This window comes from Quercus lobata, chromosome 12 (assembly GCF_001633185.2).
Source record: "Quercus lobata isolate SW786 chromosome 12, ValleyOak3.0 Primary Assembly, whole genome shotgun sequence".
NCBI classification, from domain to species: Eukaryota; Viridiplantae; Streptophyta; class Magnoliopsida; order Fagales; family Fagaceae; genus Quercus; species Quercus lobata.
This window is the reverse complement of record NC_044915.1, coordinates 1,548,232-1,562,211: the sequence shown is the minus strand read 5'-3', so window position 1 is coordinate 1,562,211 and position 13,980 is coordinate 1,548,232. Positions and strand designations below refer to the sequence as shown.

The window sequence follows — 13,980 nt, the reverse complement described above, 5'->3', positions numbered from 1 at the left end:
TGCTTTTCTTTCCTTTAAAAAAAAGTATGCTATTCCCCAAAAAAAAAAAAAAAAAAAAATCAGCTTTAAAATATGCGGTAATATATGTGTATATGTATATATGTGATAGGTATATACGGTAATATTTCTTTCTAAAAAACAAAAAAGAAGGTATATACGGTAATATTTAAGATTATAACGTGTACGACTATGACCCACGCAGAAAATAATTGTTAATAGGAGAAATTTGAAGTTAAGAAAGGCCAACTCACCTAATAATGTCAAAAGTACACCGAACACCACCATTTTCCATCCAATAAAATAGAGACACGGAAACAGCATCAGAAAGCACGGCATGTGAAAATATCATTGCCCAAAAATTGAATAGTGGTCCCACCTTCGTTTGCTTTACGCGCAAGCAAAGCAACAAAACACAAAAGAATAAGTGAGCGATGAAGGCTTTAGGAGAAAATAGGAAGAAAGCCATAACAAGCCTCTCTCCCTCTGGTAACGACCGCCGACTTAAATAAAAAAAAAAAAAAAATTTTCACGACTCACGCCGAGTCATTACGGCGTCGTATCCTTCCGTTCATATCCTCCTCTGGTTGGGGTTTGTATTTTGTTTTTAATTTTTTTTTAAAATTTTCAGTTTCAGTCCTTCTGGCTTAAAAACAAAACCCCTCCTCTATATCCAAACCCATATCCTTCGAATTTGACTTTTCTCTTTTATCGCTTCACAGGTATATTCTTTTCAATTTATTCGTTAATTTCGAGATCTGTTTTGTTTTGTTTTTTTTTGTTTTTTTTCAAAAAGTCGGATTTTGAGCCTCGGATCTCACGGATCGGAGTCTATTCCGGTTTATACGAGTTTGTGGATCCTTTTTTTGTTGATTTTTATGAGCTGATTCAGTGAATTTGATATATTTTTTTGTGTGTCTCTGTTTTTTGGCACAGAAATTTGTGTGTTTTAGATTCAGCAGATTTGTGGCTTGTAGATTAGTGCAAAAATAGTTCATAATTTTTGGAAATCTTTTTTTTTTTTTTTTTTTTTAAATGAAATTTTTTGATGAAGGAATTCTTGTTGTTGTGTAAATGGAAATTAGATTCTCTAATTAAGTAGAATAAAAATTTTAATTTTTTATTAGGTAATTAATTATTGTTTGGTTGGTGAGAAACTTGAAGAAATGAAAGTGATTTAAATTTTCAGAAGTTTTAGTTCGTAAAATTAGATAAACTTATGAGGAGAAAATATTTGGAAAAAGACTAAATTTTTTTTTTTAAAGTAGAATAAAAATTTTAATTTTTATTAGGTAATTAATTATTGTTTGGCTGGTGAGAAACTTGAAGAAATGAAGGTGATTTAAATTTTCAGAACTTTTAGTTCGTAAAATTAGATAAACTTATGAGGAGAAAATATTGGAAAAAGACTAATTTTTTTTTTTTGAAAGTAGAATAAAAATTTTAATTTTTTATTAGGTAATTAATTATTGTTTGGTTGGTGAGAAACTTGAAGAAATGAAAGTGATTTAAATTTTCAGAAGTTTTAGTTCGTAAAATTAGATAAACTTATGAGGAGAAAATATTTGGAAAAAGACTAAATTTTTTTTAAAAGTAGAATAAAAATTTTAATTTTTTAATAGGTAATTAATTATTGTTTGGTTGGTGAGAAACTTGAAGAAATGAAATTGATTTAAATTTTCAGAACTTTTAGTTCGTAAAATTAGATAAACTTATGAGGAGAAAATATTTGGAAAAAGACTAAATTTTTTTAAAAAGATTTTATTTTTAAAAGTAGAATAAAAATTTTAATTTTTTATTAGGTAATTAATTATTGTTTGGTTGGTGAGAAACTTGAAGAAATGAAAGTGATTTAAATTTTCAGTACTTTTAGTTAGTAAAATTAGATAAACTTATGAAGAGAAAATATCTGGAAAAAGACTATTTTTTTTTTTTTTTTGTTGGATGAAAAAAAAAAAGAGACTAAAGTTGAGGGCTTGTTTGTTTTGGAAAACTAATCCATGTTATTGCAGCAAGTAAACTGAAATATATTTATTAAAAAAGAAAGAAAGAAAATAAGTCAATTAAATTAAACTAATCCTTATTTTTGCAGCAAATAATCTGAAATATATTTATTAAAAAATTTAAGAAAATAAGGCAATTAAAATAAACTAATATATATTTGAAATATTCTTGTTTTCTTTTTTGGGTTAATAGTTGCAATATTTGTGTGTTTTTTTTTTTTTTTTTTTTTAACATTATTAGTTTAAAATCTGTGTTTAATATCTAGAATATAAAATTTACTCTATTTTATTACTTTTAAGTCTCTGAAAATATTCGTGGAATAGAAATTTAAGCTTTGAGTCCTATTATTGGATGCTATTATTAGGAGTGGAGCTGTTTCTTGCTGTACAGTAAATAAGGAAGTGGCTTTTCTTCTTTGAGTTTTAGTGTGGTAATTGAGAAGGGGAAGATGTACATTATGAACACTAACTGCAGCGCCTACACTAATTGCGGCGCGAGGTATGTTTTATTCCTGCAGTTAATATGTATATAGTTGTGCTTGCATGTATCTTACCCCATATAATTCTTTTTCCCCTTGTGACTGGCTCTTTACTTCAGTATGGTTGTCCTTGGCATGATATTGTCTTGTTTTGGTTTTCTCAAATTACAACCTCGCAAAGCAAAATTATCAGGATTGAGGATTTGTAATTGGTTAAATATTTAAATTTAAAATGGGTTCACAAGTCTTGATGCTTATTGGACTTGCTTGGAACTTGCACTAGATGCCTGCATTGCTTGTAGATCTTTATATATATTTATATATATTTTTTTTACTTTTCAGGGTTTTCCAATTATCTAAAATGGTACTATTTCTTTGAAACTGGTTGGGAGCTAGAGTTGAATTTTTCTTGTGTGGTTGAGCTTTTAGATTTAGACTTGCGGATAGATATTGATCAAGTAGATAAAAATGGAAGCAAATATCGCAAAGGCATCGGATAGAAGTAGGAGAGTTGTGCTGGACTTAAAAAGAAAGCGGGCAACCCGGCTTGCTACATATTTAAATGAAGTTAGGCCCACTTGGGATTCGTTGCAAAATAAGCTTGGCAAACGGAGGAAATTGAATGGGTGCCAAAGTAAGGTCATGAGCTGTGGGTCTAATGGGAGATCTTTGCTTAAATGTTATTCAAATTATGTGAAAACTGGGACACCAAAGCGTTTAATGTTTTATCAGAATGGTGAATGGATTGATTTCCCCCAGAGTGTGGTTGATGTGGTTAGGGAAGATTTTCAGGTTAAGAAATCTGCTGTAGAGGTTGAATTCAATGGCCATTGCTTTATGCTTGATTTTCTGCATATGTCTCGAGTGAACTTGAAAACAACCTTACAGGAACCCATTGCTTGGATTGATGAAGCAGGTAGTTGCTTCTTTCCTGAAACTTTTGACTGCCATCAACCTGAAATTGGGGAATATCAAGACCCAGTGTTGGAGGAGCCTTATGGGCCTCAAGAGATCAAGCTGTGTTTGGAAATTGAAATCAATGGTGTCGATCAATCCAAGCTGAATGAATGTAGTGGGGAGTCAAATGATCTAGTTAAGCAGATACAAGTCAATAGTAAACCTGCTAGCAACCGCTATGCTATAGATGTTGAGAATAGTTTTAGTAGTGAGTCTGATGCAAAAATGGATGAGAATTTTCAGGAAAATAAACAGATACCTGCAAATTTAGTCACAGCGCCTGTATCTGAAAATGAAGAATTTAATTGTGATTCTGTGCAGAAGATGTTTCTTTTGGGTATGGGTGCTTCTGGTAGTACCGTCATACTTGATACAAACCGTTGCGTAAGCGCTTCAATGCAAGCTCGATTTGAGCTTTTTCAGAAGCAGGCAGAACTAACCCAAAAATGTCGTGGGGATGCAAATGTTCAATATGCTTGGCTTGCTTGTTCTAAAGGGGAACTGCCTACAATATTGACATATGGGCTTGGTCATTATGGAACTTCCACAATTAAGTCCATGTATGGTATTGGTGTTCATCTTGCAGCTGCTAACTGCTCTTACACCAGGTTGGAGTTTTCTTACAAGATAAAATTTTGTTATAAAACATGGTATAGCATTAGCATTTTGTATGAATAGAGCATATTTGATGGTCCTACTGCAATTTCACTGTTTCATCAATTGTTTATATAGAATCTACTAAACAAATTGATTATTTGGAAAGAAACTGATTTAATTTCTCACTGTGATGCACAAATAGAATCATTTATTGGATTTCAAACAGTGAATTGTTTCATAAATTTTAACGATAATGACAAATGAAAGTGAAATAGGGCCTTTCAAGTTCAAATTTAACCATTCTCAAAACAAAAAAAAAAAAAACAAAAAAAGTTCAAGTTTAACCAAATAAGGAGTTGATAGTCTACACATGTTCAATTTGAATTTTACATTTGCATCTTCTGATGTGGGTTGATGTTTAGCGCTCAACTTGCTCAGGTTAAACAATCATATGTTAAGCTTGTTATGCTTTGGAAGTCTTACATTGGTGCAGAATGGCAATATAGACTGCCCAAGCAGAGTGAGATTAGGCAATGTGATGACTAAAACTAGTATATATGAATATTGTCACTTGTAAGGAGACGAAATGTAACACAACAATCTTCTGATCTAATGAGAGGAGTTTTACTAAATCTAAAAGTTCATTGATAATAGAAGATAATTTTGGTTGATAAGAAGACAAATGAGTTATTGATTCAAACATTTAAGAGATGAATATGTGGCGGGACAAGGGGAGGAGAGGTGTTAAGAAATTCCCTTTTCATCTTTAAAATGGAAACGTAACTCTTCACACTTATGTATCTTTTCTGCTTAAATAAAGAAACAAGTACAAATATGCAGATGCAGCTAGTAAGGCTGTGTTTGTTTCATGTAAGTGATTTTCCGGAAAATACTTATTTTCCGGAAATGCTATTTTTCGGAAAGGAAAATATTTTTAAGTGTTTGATTGCATTTCAGAAAATGTTGTGAAAAATATTTTCTGGTGTTTGGTTGTATGGTTGAAAATGTTATATTCCTACAAATTTTTCACACGGCAATTCAACCCACGGCAGCAAACTCCGGCAATCAAAAGCCACAACCACTAAAACACCACCACCACACCACCACAACAACAACAAAAATCAAAATCACACAGAAAACACATTTTCTCACATTTACTCATCTGCCAAACAAATATATAATTTCATCCCTCAATTCAGAAACACAAATAAAACCCAGAAAAAAAAAAATTCATAATCCGGTTAAATTGAGAGAAGAAGGAAGAGAAGGAGGACGATCGGTTTTGGGGTTGAGGACGATCGGTTTTGGGGTGCGACGATCGCGATCGGGGACGACGAATCGGTGCTGCGACTGCGATTGTGATTGGCGCGAAGGTGAGATCGCGATCGGGGATGACGAATCTGGGTTCGCGATCGGGGACGATGAATCGGTGCTGCGACTGCGATCGCGATCGGCGCGAAGGTGAAGTCAAACGGCAAAGTCGAAGGGCGAAGTCGAACGGTGCGATTCGAAGTCGAATGGCGAAGTCGAAGTCGAAGTCGAACGGCTTTGGGCTCTGGGTTCGATCTCTTTTTGGGTGCGATCTATCTGGCCGGAGCTTGGCTGGCCGGAGGGGTGTGCTCTCTCCCTCTCTCTTCTTCCTCTATCTCACTCTCACTCAGCTCTCTCTCTCTCCCTCTCTGTTTTTCGGAAAATTGTATTTGAAGGTAAAATAAAAACGGAAATCAATTTACACCCAACACGCGGTCAACTGAAAACCATTTCCGGAAAATGAATTTTCCATGCGCAACCAAACACCCGTAAATACGGAAAAGCATTTCCGAAAGTGATTTTCACCCAAAACAAACACAGCCTAAGCTGCGAACTCACAAGAACAACAAAATGATGAGCAGAACAACACAACAGAAGCTGAACTCTAGCTATATAACAGCTCATGCCTAATTACATTTTCAAGGATTTTTATTAAGCAAAGAAAGAGGACTTCCACATCTACAGCTTAAATCTCTATTCCAAACTGAATTAACGAAGTTGCCTTTGGCTTCCACTCAAGATTTGATCTGCCATTTTCTGGCTTTGATAATGCTCTCTTCAGCCTTGATCTGACCACTATAAATCTGGATTACTGTCTGCATCGTACGCAACTCTAAAAATATAACTTATATTTACAACATTCCATCAAAGATGTCAATCCCTTTAAGGCCTAACAACCCCGCACACCACCACCCCCCCCCCCCCCAACCACAAAAAAAAAAAAAAAAACCCTCTCTTTTAAAGGCACACAAACAAGCTTCCAAGCCACTTTAGCCCCTCAGGCTTGACTTACAATTTCCCTTTTGCTGATAATGCTAATTCTGTTATATATTTTAATGACCTTTATAGGCAAAAAGAAGACGTTGGCCCAATGTACCTAAATATTGTATAAAAAAAGATTGAATAATTTGAATTCTTCATTCATATGAAAGCATTTTTGCAGCGCGTGAATAATCCTTGAAGTTATTATTTATTTTTAAAAAAAGCTTCTTCACTATATTGGAATACATTAAATTTGTCTAGTTCTTAGAAAGAGTTGTTCTTTTGTATTAATTTTTCTGTACTATTGCCTATGGTTAGTCAATCTGGGTTGTTGCCCGTTTTGGACTTGCACCTGGTTGTGGCTACCCAACTAATTTTCGTGGCAGGTTGAACCATTTATTGTTGAATGTTTTTTTTTTTACTTTTTGTGTGCTCCTAATTGCTGTATGGTTGAACTCAGCTTCTTTGTGGATAGTGGTATCATCTTATGAATGTCATTGTTATTCATCTTTTTATCATATTGTCACTATTTTTTTTTATACTGCTTTCGTTAAGGTTTCCATGGGATGCATTATTATTATTGCTTAAAAAAAAAAAATGTTTCTTTGTATGGTCTTTTGTCATTGTCCATATCATGTTACTATTTACATTTTAGTTATTCTGTTAATGCCTTGAAGGATTAAAATTTTGACTTGATTACAGTGCAAATTTTTGTGATGTTGACGAAAATGAGGTACAACACGTGGTGTTGTGCCGAGTGATAATGGGAAAGATGGAGGTTGTTTGTTCTGGCTCTAGACAAAACCTTCCCAGTTGCGAGGACTATGATAGTGGAGTGGATGATCTTCAAAATCCAAGGATTTATATAGTCTGGACTATGAATATGAACACTCACATCTATCCAGAATTTGTTGTTAGTTTCAAGATCTCTTCCAAAACTGAAGGTGAATATGACTTCTTTTAGATTTCTTTTTGTTTTGTTGTTATTTCAAATTTCCCTGATTGTGTGCAAGAACTTGTGTTCTTGCATTTTATTACATGATATGCATGCTACTTATGCAATTGATCAGAGACTAGTTGTTCTTGTTCTCGATTGCACAATTTCTGTTTCAAACTTGGATGTAAAAGGTTTAGAAGTTGTTAGTTTTAGGAAACAGGGCTTCATCCATGGATTGTAGATATCTCCTCTTGGTTGGACTTTGTTACAATGAAGAGATGATTCATCACTGCAACTGCTGATTCATTGAGATAGCCAGCCATGTCTTCTGCGGATGCTGTATGATTACCATGGATTTTTTTTCTTTAAGCTTTTTTAGTACTTGAGCACCTAGTACTTCATGTTGTTCCTACAGGGCATTTGATTGGAAGTGAGACTAAGCTTGATATTTCAGGGGTTACATCTTGTCAGGTGCGTAAGCACCAACAATTAGAGTCTTCTGCAGTTGATTTGGTAAGTTTCTTGCTTTATTACATGGTGTTTGGTTTCTTGTGTTATTTATTTCATGTTTTTATTTTAATAATTTAATTAGATATGGTGCTGACGGCCTTTGCTCAAGTACCGGGATTTGGATACACTCAAGTCTTTACATAGGCATAAAAAATGATTATGTTAGACGTGGCATTTGCCAAATAAAATATGAAATTATAGTTTTTGTAGTTTAATAATTAAATCATCTAAATTTTAATACATTCAAGAATGAGAAATACTTGGATGTGTTAAAAATTCAGAATGTGTATTGCTAAAGAGGAGTAGAAAATTTGAAGTGACTTATAATATTTTTGAAGATAGTATAGAGGTTGTACCCAGTGCACAATTCTCCTGCTTCTGTGGGTTTGTGAATGCAGTATGAAGAGTAATAGTTTATTGAAGAAGCAAATGTCTATTTTATAAAGGAGAAAAAGAAGAAAGGAAAAGAATCATACACTTATATTCATTATGTTAACTTAGACATTTGTGTGTGTGGCATCTAGTCAAAGGGGAAAGGCAACCTTATGGCCTCAAGTACTTGTATTGCCTGAGGCGTGAGGTGTGAAATTCTAAATTTAGTTCTTATACATGTAGTGAACTCAAATTGTATGTATCTCATGTTTATTAGACACAGTTTGAATTTTTCAAACTGGTGGGAGGCTTTATTACAAGATTATGTGATGGCAACAAACTTGAATTAAAGTACTGAACTACCCTTTTTTGCCTAATTACAGAACTGCCCTCATTTTTTTTGGAACCAAGTTTCATTGAGCCTCTCACATGCCTTAACAGTTGTTTCGAAGCGCTTGGGTGCTCACCTAGGCTCTAAAGGCGAGTGCCTCACCAAAGGCACTTTACCTTAAAGCTCTAGGGTGCCTCACCTCGTCTTAGTGCATAGACGAGCAGTCAGCTCGCCTTTGACTACACTGGTGGGGGTGGAGGTTTTTAATCTTTATTATGCATATCTATTGCTGCAAAGTTTTTCTATTGTTTAATTATTTTAATCCTAAAGTTATTACTTTTCAAAAAGATTAATCTTTCTATATTTTGGTGATGCTTTGTTTTTATTACTTCTTATTAGTAAAAAAATCATAGTCAATTTGTTTATCCTGTTTTGGTTGGGCTTTTCATCTTTGTGCTTTGTTTTACACTCTGCAAATTTTAGCCCTTTATGATTGCTACCATGCATTTTTTGCCCTGATATTTGAAGCTTGTACTTATTAAAGTAAATTGGAAAATGCATGTCTTTTGATTTTTGAACCAAAATAAGAGAGTTTAGTCACTCTTGTTTATATATAAATATATATATTGATCTGTGTGCGTGTGTTGGTTTTTGAAGAGTTTGCAGCATTTGATGTTATTGTTATGCAAATTTGCAATTATTAACTGCTTTTAACATTTAAACGTGATTTCTCTTAGCAGAGCATAAGTCAACCAGTTTCAGATTCTGGGAGATCTGAGGGGAAAGCTGCCAGTCTGGGTTCAAGCAATACAAGAGCTCCTAAATCTCCTTGGATGCCTTTTCCCATGTTGTTTACTGCCATTTCAAAGAAAGTTTCTTCTGAGGTCATGGACAAGATTAATGAACATTATGAGTTGTTTAGGGTATGTTTAGTAACTTTGGTGTTAGCTCTTTTGCTCCACCCCAGCTTCCTTCCAATAAAAAGAAAATTTCTGTTTTGATTGAATCATCTTAACTGCTCCTAAGGTATTTTTTTGGATATTGATCAGACAAAGAAGATAGGTCGCGATGAGTTCATTAAAAAGTTGAGACTGATAGTTGGGGATGCTTTATTGAGGTCTACAATAACAAATCTGCAATGCCAGGTACAATTCATACTTGATCTTGAAAACTACTTTGTGTGCTCTTGGGCTGTGCACTGATTACTTATTGCAAGCAGTAATTTCGTTATGTGGATCAAAAGTGGGCTAGCATGGACTGGGGAGTGGAAATGTTACTTCAAGAGAACATAAAAGGATTTGTAGTGTTTTGACTTTTGAGCAAATCTCGCTCTTCTGAACAGTGGAAAAGTTTTAGTAATTTGTTGAGAGAGAGTTATTTGTTAGATAGTTATGGTCAAACTAGGTCTACTGCCAGAATTTCTTTTTGGTGTTTTTATTTTTTATTTTTTGATAAGTAAGTAGAATAGCTTTATTAAAAATAAAAACACTTCATGTTCCTGAGTCCAAAAAATCACAAAGCAAAGCCAGGAGAGTTGTGAAACTCCAATGGCCGGTTTGGATGGAGGGGGAGCAGAGGGGAGTAGAGTTGGCTGGAAATTAGCCTAATTTCAGGCAACTCTATTCTACTCCCTTCTAGTTCCCCCCTCTCACCCCCTCCATCCAAACTGGTGATAAAGTAGAGTAACTATGAGTAAAACCCTGAACCTGAAACCACTCAAACAAGTTGTGAAGCAATAAGGATTTTAATTGATTAAGGGAACTCGCAATATTCTGAAACATGTGTAAGAGTTGCATTCTCTCCACATTAACTGCATCAAAGAAGATGGCACTAAATTCCAAACTGCTGAGTGCTCCAACTAATTTTTCCACCCAAATAATAAGGATGGCACTGGTGTTATTTGTTGAAAGGCTTTGTTTATTTTGGTTTTGAGAATGGTTGTGCCAGAATTAAAATTTATTTTGGGGTGCGCTAATGATCGTGCACAGTTGTCAGGAGTTTGTGGCTTAAAAACCTCGTAGTTCGAGTCAGGCCTTGCTCATGAATGGCTATGGCGGTTTATTTTGGAGAGGAATCAACTTTCTTGCTGTCTTGTGTGGTTGACATACGAAGAAGGTTTGGGATAGTGGACTTACTGTAGAAGTAAGGGATTCCTATGAGGTTGGCTTGCATGGTCATTAGGAATGATTTCAGGTTGAAATCTGGTGCTGATTTTCATTGGAAAAGAATAAAATAGGTAGTATACCGTGCACAAGGCTCATGCTTGTGTGACACTAAATAAAAAAATATATTTATATTTTAAAAATACTAAAAATATAAGAATTTTTGATTTGATAGTAAATGGAATTGTATTCTGGCGTACATTTAAATGCGAAGAGTATGGGTGCAGCGTCAAGTCGGTGGGTTTAGTACCCATTGGGTGTGTGTGTAACTTATCAATGTCTCACTTAATCTACTGTTGGATTACATGATGGCTATATGTCTATCATATTTGCTAAATGTCCAATTGATGTGTACATTGGCATGCATAAGCATGTTGGAGACATGAGCTAGTAGTTGACTTGGTGAAATATTGATATAGTAAACATTATTGAGTGTGTTATACTACACGGAGTTACACCTAGTGTGTAAGACTACACTTTGTAAAGATGGCAATCAATAACAAGACATCCAATTGATGTGAACATTGTTATGCATGATAAGCATGTTGGATGCGGGATCTAATAGTAACCTTGTCAAAATATTGATCTAGTATAAAATTTGAGAGTTGTTAAGATTACACCCAGTAAAGATGGCACAGGTAAAATTGGCATGCTGGTAATACATTAATATTTTTCTTTTGATTGATAATTACACACATTGGTGATTCTGGAGTACATGACTTTAGCATCTGCTTTGCTTTTACAAGGGGGTAGGTTTGCTCGAAGCAGTCCAACCAGCCCAATCCGGCTTGACAGTAGCGCAAATGGGTGGTTTCATTATTAGGTTGGTTGGAATCGGGTTAAAAAATTTGAGTTGTTAGGCAGGTTTCTGGCTAGAAAATCTCACCTTTAAACCTGACCCAATTGATATTATATGCTTTCTCTTTCTATCCCTCTTTCCACCAATTTGTCTATCATTGGGTTTAGGGATTTCCTTTTTCACTTATTTCTCTATTAGACCCCTTGGCAAAAAAGAAAAAAAGACCCCACATTTATTCATGTTCTATTCTCTCTCCCCTCTACACATACAGCAATTTTGACTCACCGGTTTCAATCCCTCTCTATCATCTTTGAAATCATCACTCTTGCTGTTGTGGTGGGTCTTCCATCTTCGCTGTTGCTAAGTCATCATTGATGCACCTTCACTGTGTGCTTCTTCAAGGTCAACAAACTTGGACTCTTAGAAGAGGATCTTTGGATGCCTAGCTTCATGGCATTGTAGTGGTTGCTCCTTCATTGTCACTGCATCATCGTTGATGCTCCTTCACCTTTGCTTATAAGGAAATGATGGATGATTCTATGTAAATAATGATAGTTGTATCTGTGTTTGATAATTAGTATTGGGTTTGGTTGTTGATTTGGAGACTAGGGTTTATGTGAGCTGGGTCGATTGCTGGGCTTAGACTGGTTTGTCTTGTAATGGATTCATTCAATTTGGGTTTTAGATGGATTACGAGTTTGGGGGCCATACACAAACCAAAAACCAAGAACCATACATAAAATTTTTGGCCAGTGATTAGATCATCTATATTTAACGTATTCCTAGATAGTTCTATTGGGTGTAATCGAGATCAGTCATTGAAAGGGTTATTTTATTTTTATTTTTAGTTAGGAGTAACAAAGGACTGTTTTAGTCACAGGACACAGAAATCTGAGTTGACAAATCACATACAGCATAAAAATGTTGATATTTAGATAAGTGTTCATTTTGGCACTTTCTTCCAAGTGTCAAATGCAGCCTTTTTATTCCACTTACTATAAATTCATATCCTGCTTCAGGAGCCTTCCAGTTTAATATAGTAATAATACATATCTTGTTGGTTGATTGCAGTTACCACTGAGAAATAAATGTGAACCAGAAGTTCTACAGCCTAACCTAGAAAAAGAAAAGGCTCAGCACGCCTTCAATTGATTGTAGCACATTATTACAGTCTTTGAATGTGGTGCTCTGCCTGTGTGATGACCATGGACTTTTGGGATCTTGCAAGTTGCGTGCTAGGAAATGTGTCGACATAAATGTTGTGAATATCATGATATTTGGGTGTGTTTTGGAGGACCCACTCCTCTGGAGTAAAGTAAAACCTTTCCTTTTATGCTGTTTAATGTTTTTTTTTTTTTTTTAATTTTTTTATGTGAACTGTTTAATGTTTCTCTTACCTTTTAGAGTGGCAATAAGTTTGGCTTTTGTGTTATTCTAGTGTGTGACACTAAAGCTGAAGGAGGATTTATATATTTTTTGGATCATGGATTATAAATATTTACTTCTAAGCATTCTGGAGTCTCTAACCTTTCCTTTGTTGGATTATAAATGTGTGTGTGTGTGTGTGTTTTTTTTTTTTTTTTTTTTTTTTTTTTGAGTTTATTTTAAATTTATCTCTCTTTGTGATTTGCTTGGACTGCTGACTGGTTGTGGGCACCGATACTTCACTCATAATGGACTAAGTAAAAAATGGAGTTGAGCTAATCAACAGGAGAGTTTTATGGACCCGCAACGGTAACATTTTTTTTTTTGTTCTGCAGTTTGTTAGATTGCACATTTGTGGTATTATATATGTCACTCCGTTTTTTTTAATATTATACAATATAATATAATTATTTATTTATAAATTAAAAAAAAGGCCTAGCAGCATGATGGATAAGAATCAAGTGTGAGCCGTGAAGAAGGCGGCATTATTTCACTTCTTTTGACGTGAAGAAAAAGCAAGCCTTATCTTCTGTTCGATTACGATATGATATATTTGATTATGAGGGATGACTAGATTGTGATAACAGCGTGTATGATAAGGCACCGCCCGCCTTATTTTATTCCAATAAAGGATCTCGAATATTCCATTTCACTTTAATGGGGCCACATAATTATATTTTTAATTTAATGCCTATATATTTATTTGTTTGGTTGATGATGGGACCGCATATTGTAAGAGAGCTATCTACAATTCTACATTATCATTAGTGTGTGGGGTAGGAGAGAGAGAGCGTGTTGGGGTGGGTGAACTTATGAAAACACGGTGCCTCATTAGTCATTACAGTTAATGGGACAACACGAGTAAGTTACTTATTACATACTCGTGTAATCTTTTATAATTAAAACAAAAAGTTCACCGTCCGCCACTAACTTTTGTTATAATTTGTTTAGGTAACAAGTTGCAGGAGTGACTATTTTTCTTAACTACTTCCAACTCGGCAAATTGTGGTAATTGTTACTTTGGTAAATTATGGTAAAAGTTGTCCCGCATTTGTTGCAGCATTAGACTTTTTGTAATTAAAAATATGTTCAGATCTTTTTAATTTTACAAATATTTGG

General features: G+C 34.5%; 1 protein-coding gene across 6 annotated transcripts; it reads left to right on the top strand.

Annotated features, from left to right (window-relative positions):
- The first annotated feature begins 413 nt into the window (after positions 1 to 413).
- LOC115971258 (inactive poly [ADP-ribose] polymerase RCD1-like) lies at positions 414 to 12,957 on the top strand. Of its 6 annotated transcripts, none has more exons than XM_031091057.1 (8): positions 418 to 486; positions 2,366 to 2,499; positions 2,822 to 4,044; positions 7,028 to 7,269; positions 7,678 to 7,775; positions 9,216 to 9,398; positions 9,525 to 9,620; positions 12,508 to 12,957. In XM_031091057.1, exons 3-8 carry the CDS (start codon positions 2,948 to 2,950, stop codon positions 12,586 to 12,588), a joined length of 1,797 nt encoding a protein of 598 aa, XP_030946917.1. In that variant the 5' UTR covers positions 418 to 486; positions 2,366 to 2,499; positions 2,822 to 2,947; the 3' UTR covers positions 12,589 to 12,957. The 6 variants fall into 6 exon arrangements, 4 of the variants coding, with proteins under 4 accessions (XP_030946917.1, XP_030946918.1, XP_030946915.1 ...); XM_031091058.1 differs by having other exon boundaries at positions 421 to 719; positions 7,717 to 7,775; XM_031091055.1 differs by having other exon boundaries at positions 422 to 719.
- Positions 12,958 to 13,980: the final 1,023 nt, after the last annotated feature.

Excerpts from the sequence above, each read along its gene's own strand:
- LOC115971258 (XM_031091057.1), top strand. The coding sequence starts at position 2,948 with ATGGAAGCAAATATCGCAAAGGCATCGGATAGAAGTAGGAGAGTTGTG. Across the intron at positions 7,270-7,677 it reads GATCTCTTCCAAAACTGAAG|GGCATTTGATTGGAAGTGAG; the intron begins GTGAATATGACT and ends TTGTTCCTACAG. Across the intron at positions 9,399-9,524 it reads AACATTATGAGTTGTTTAGG|ACAAAGAAGATAGGTCGCGA; the intron begins GTATGTTTAGTA and ends GATATTGATCAG.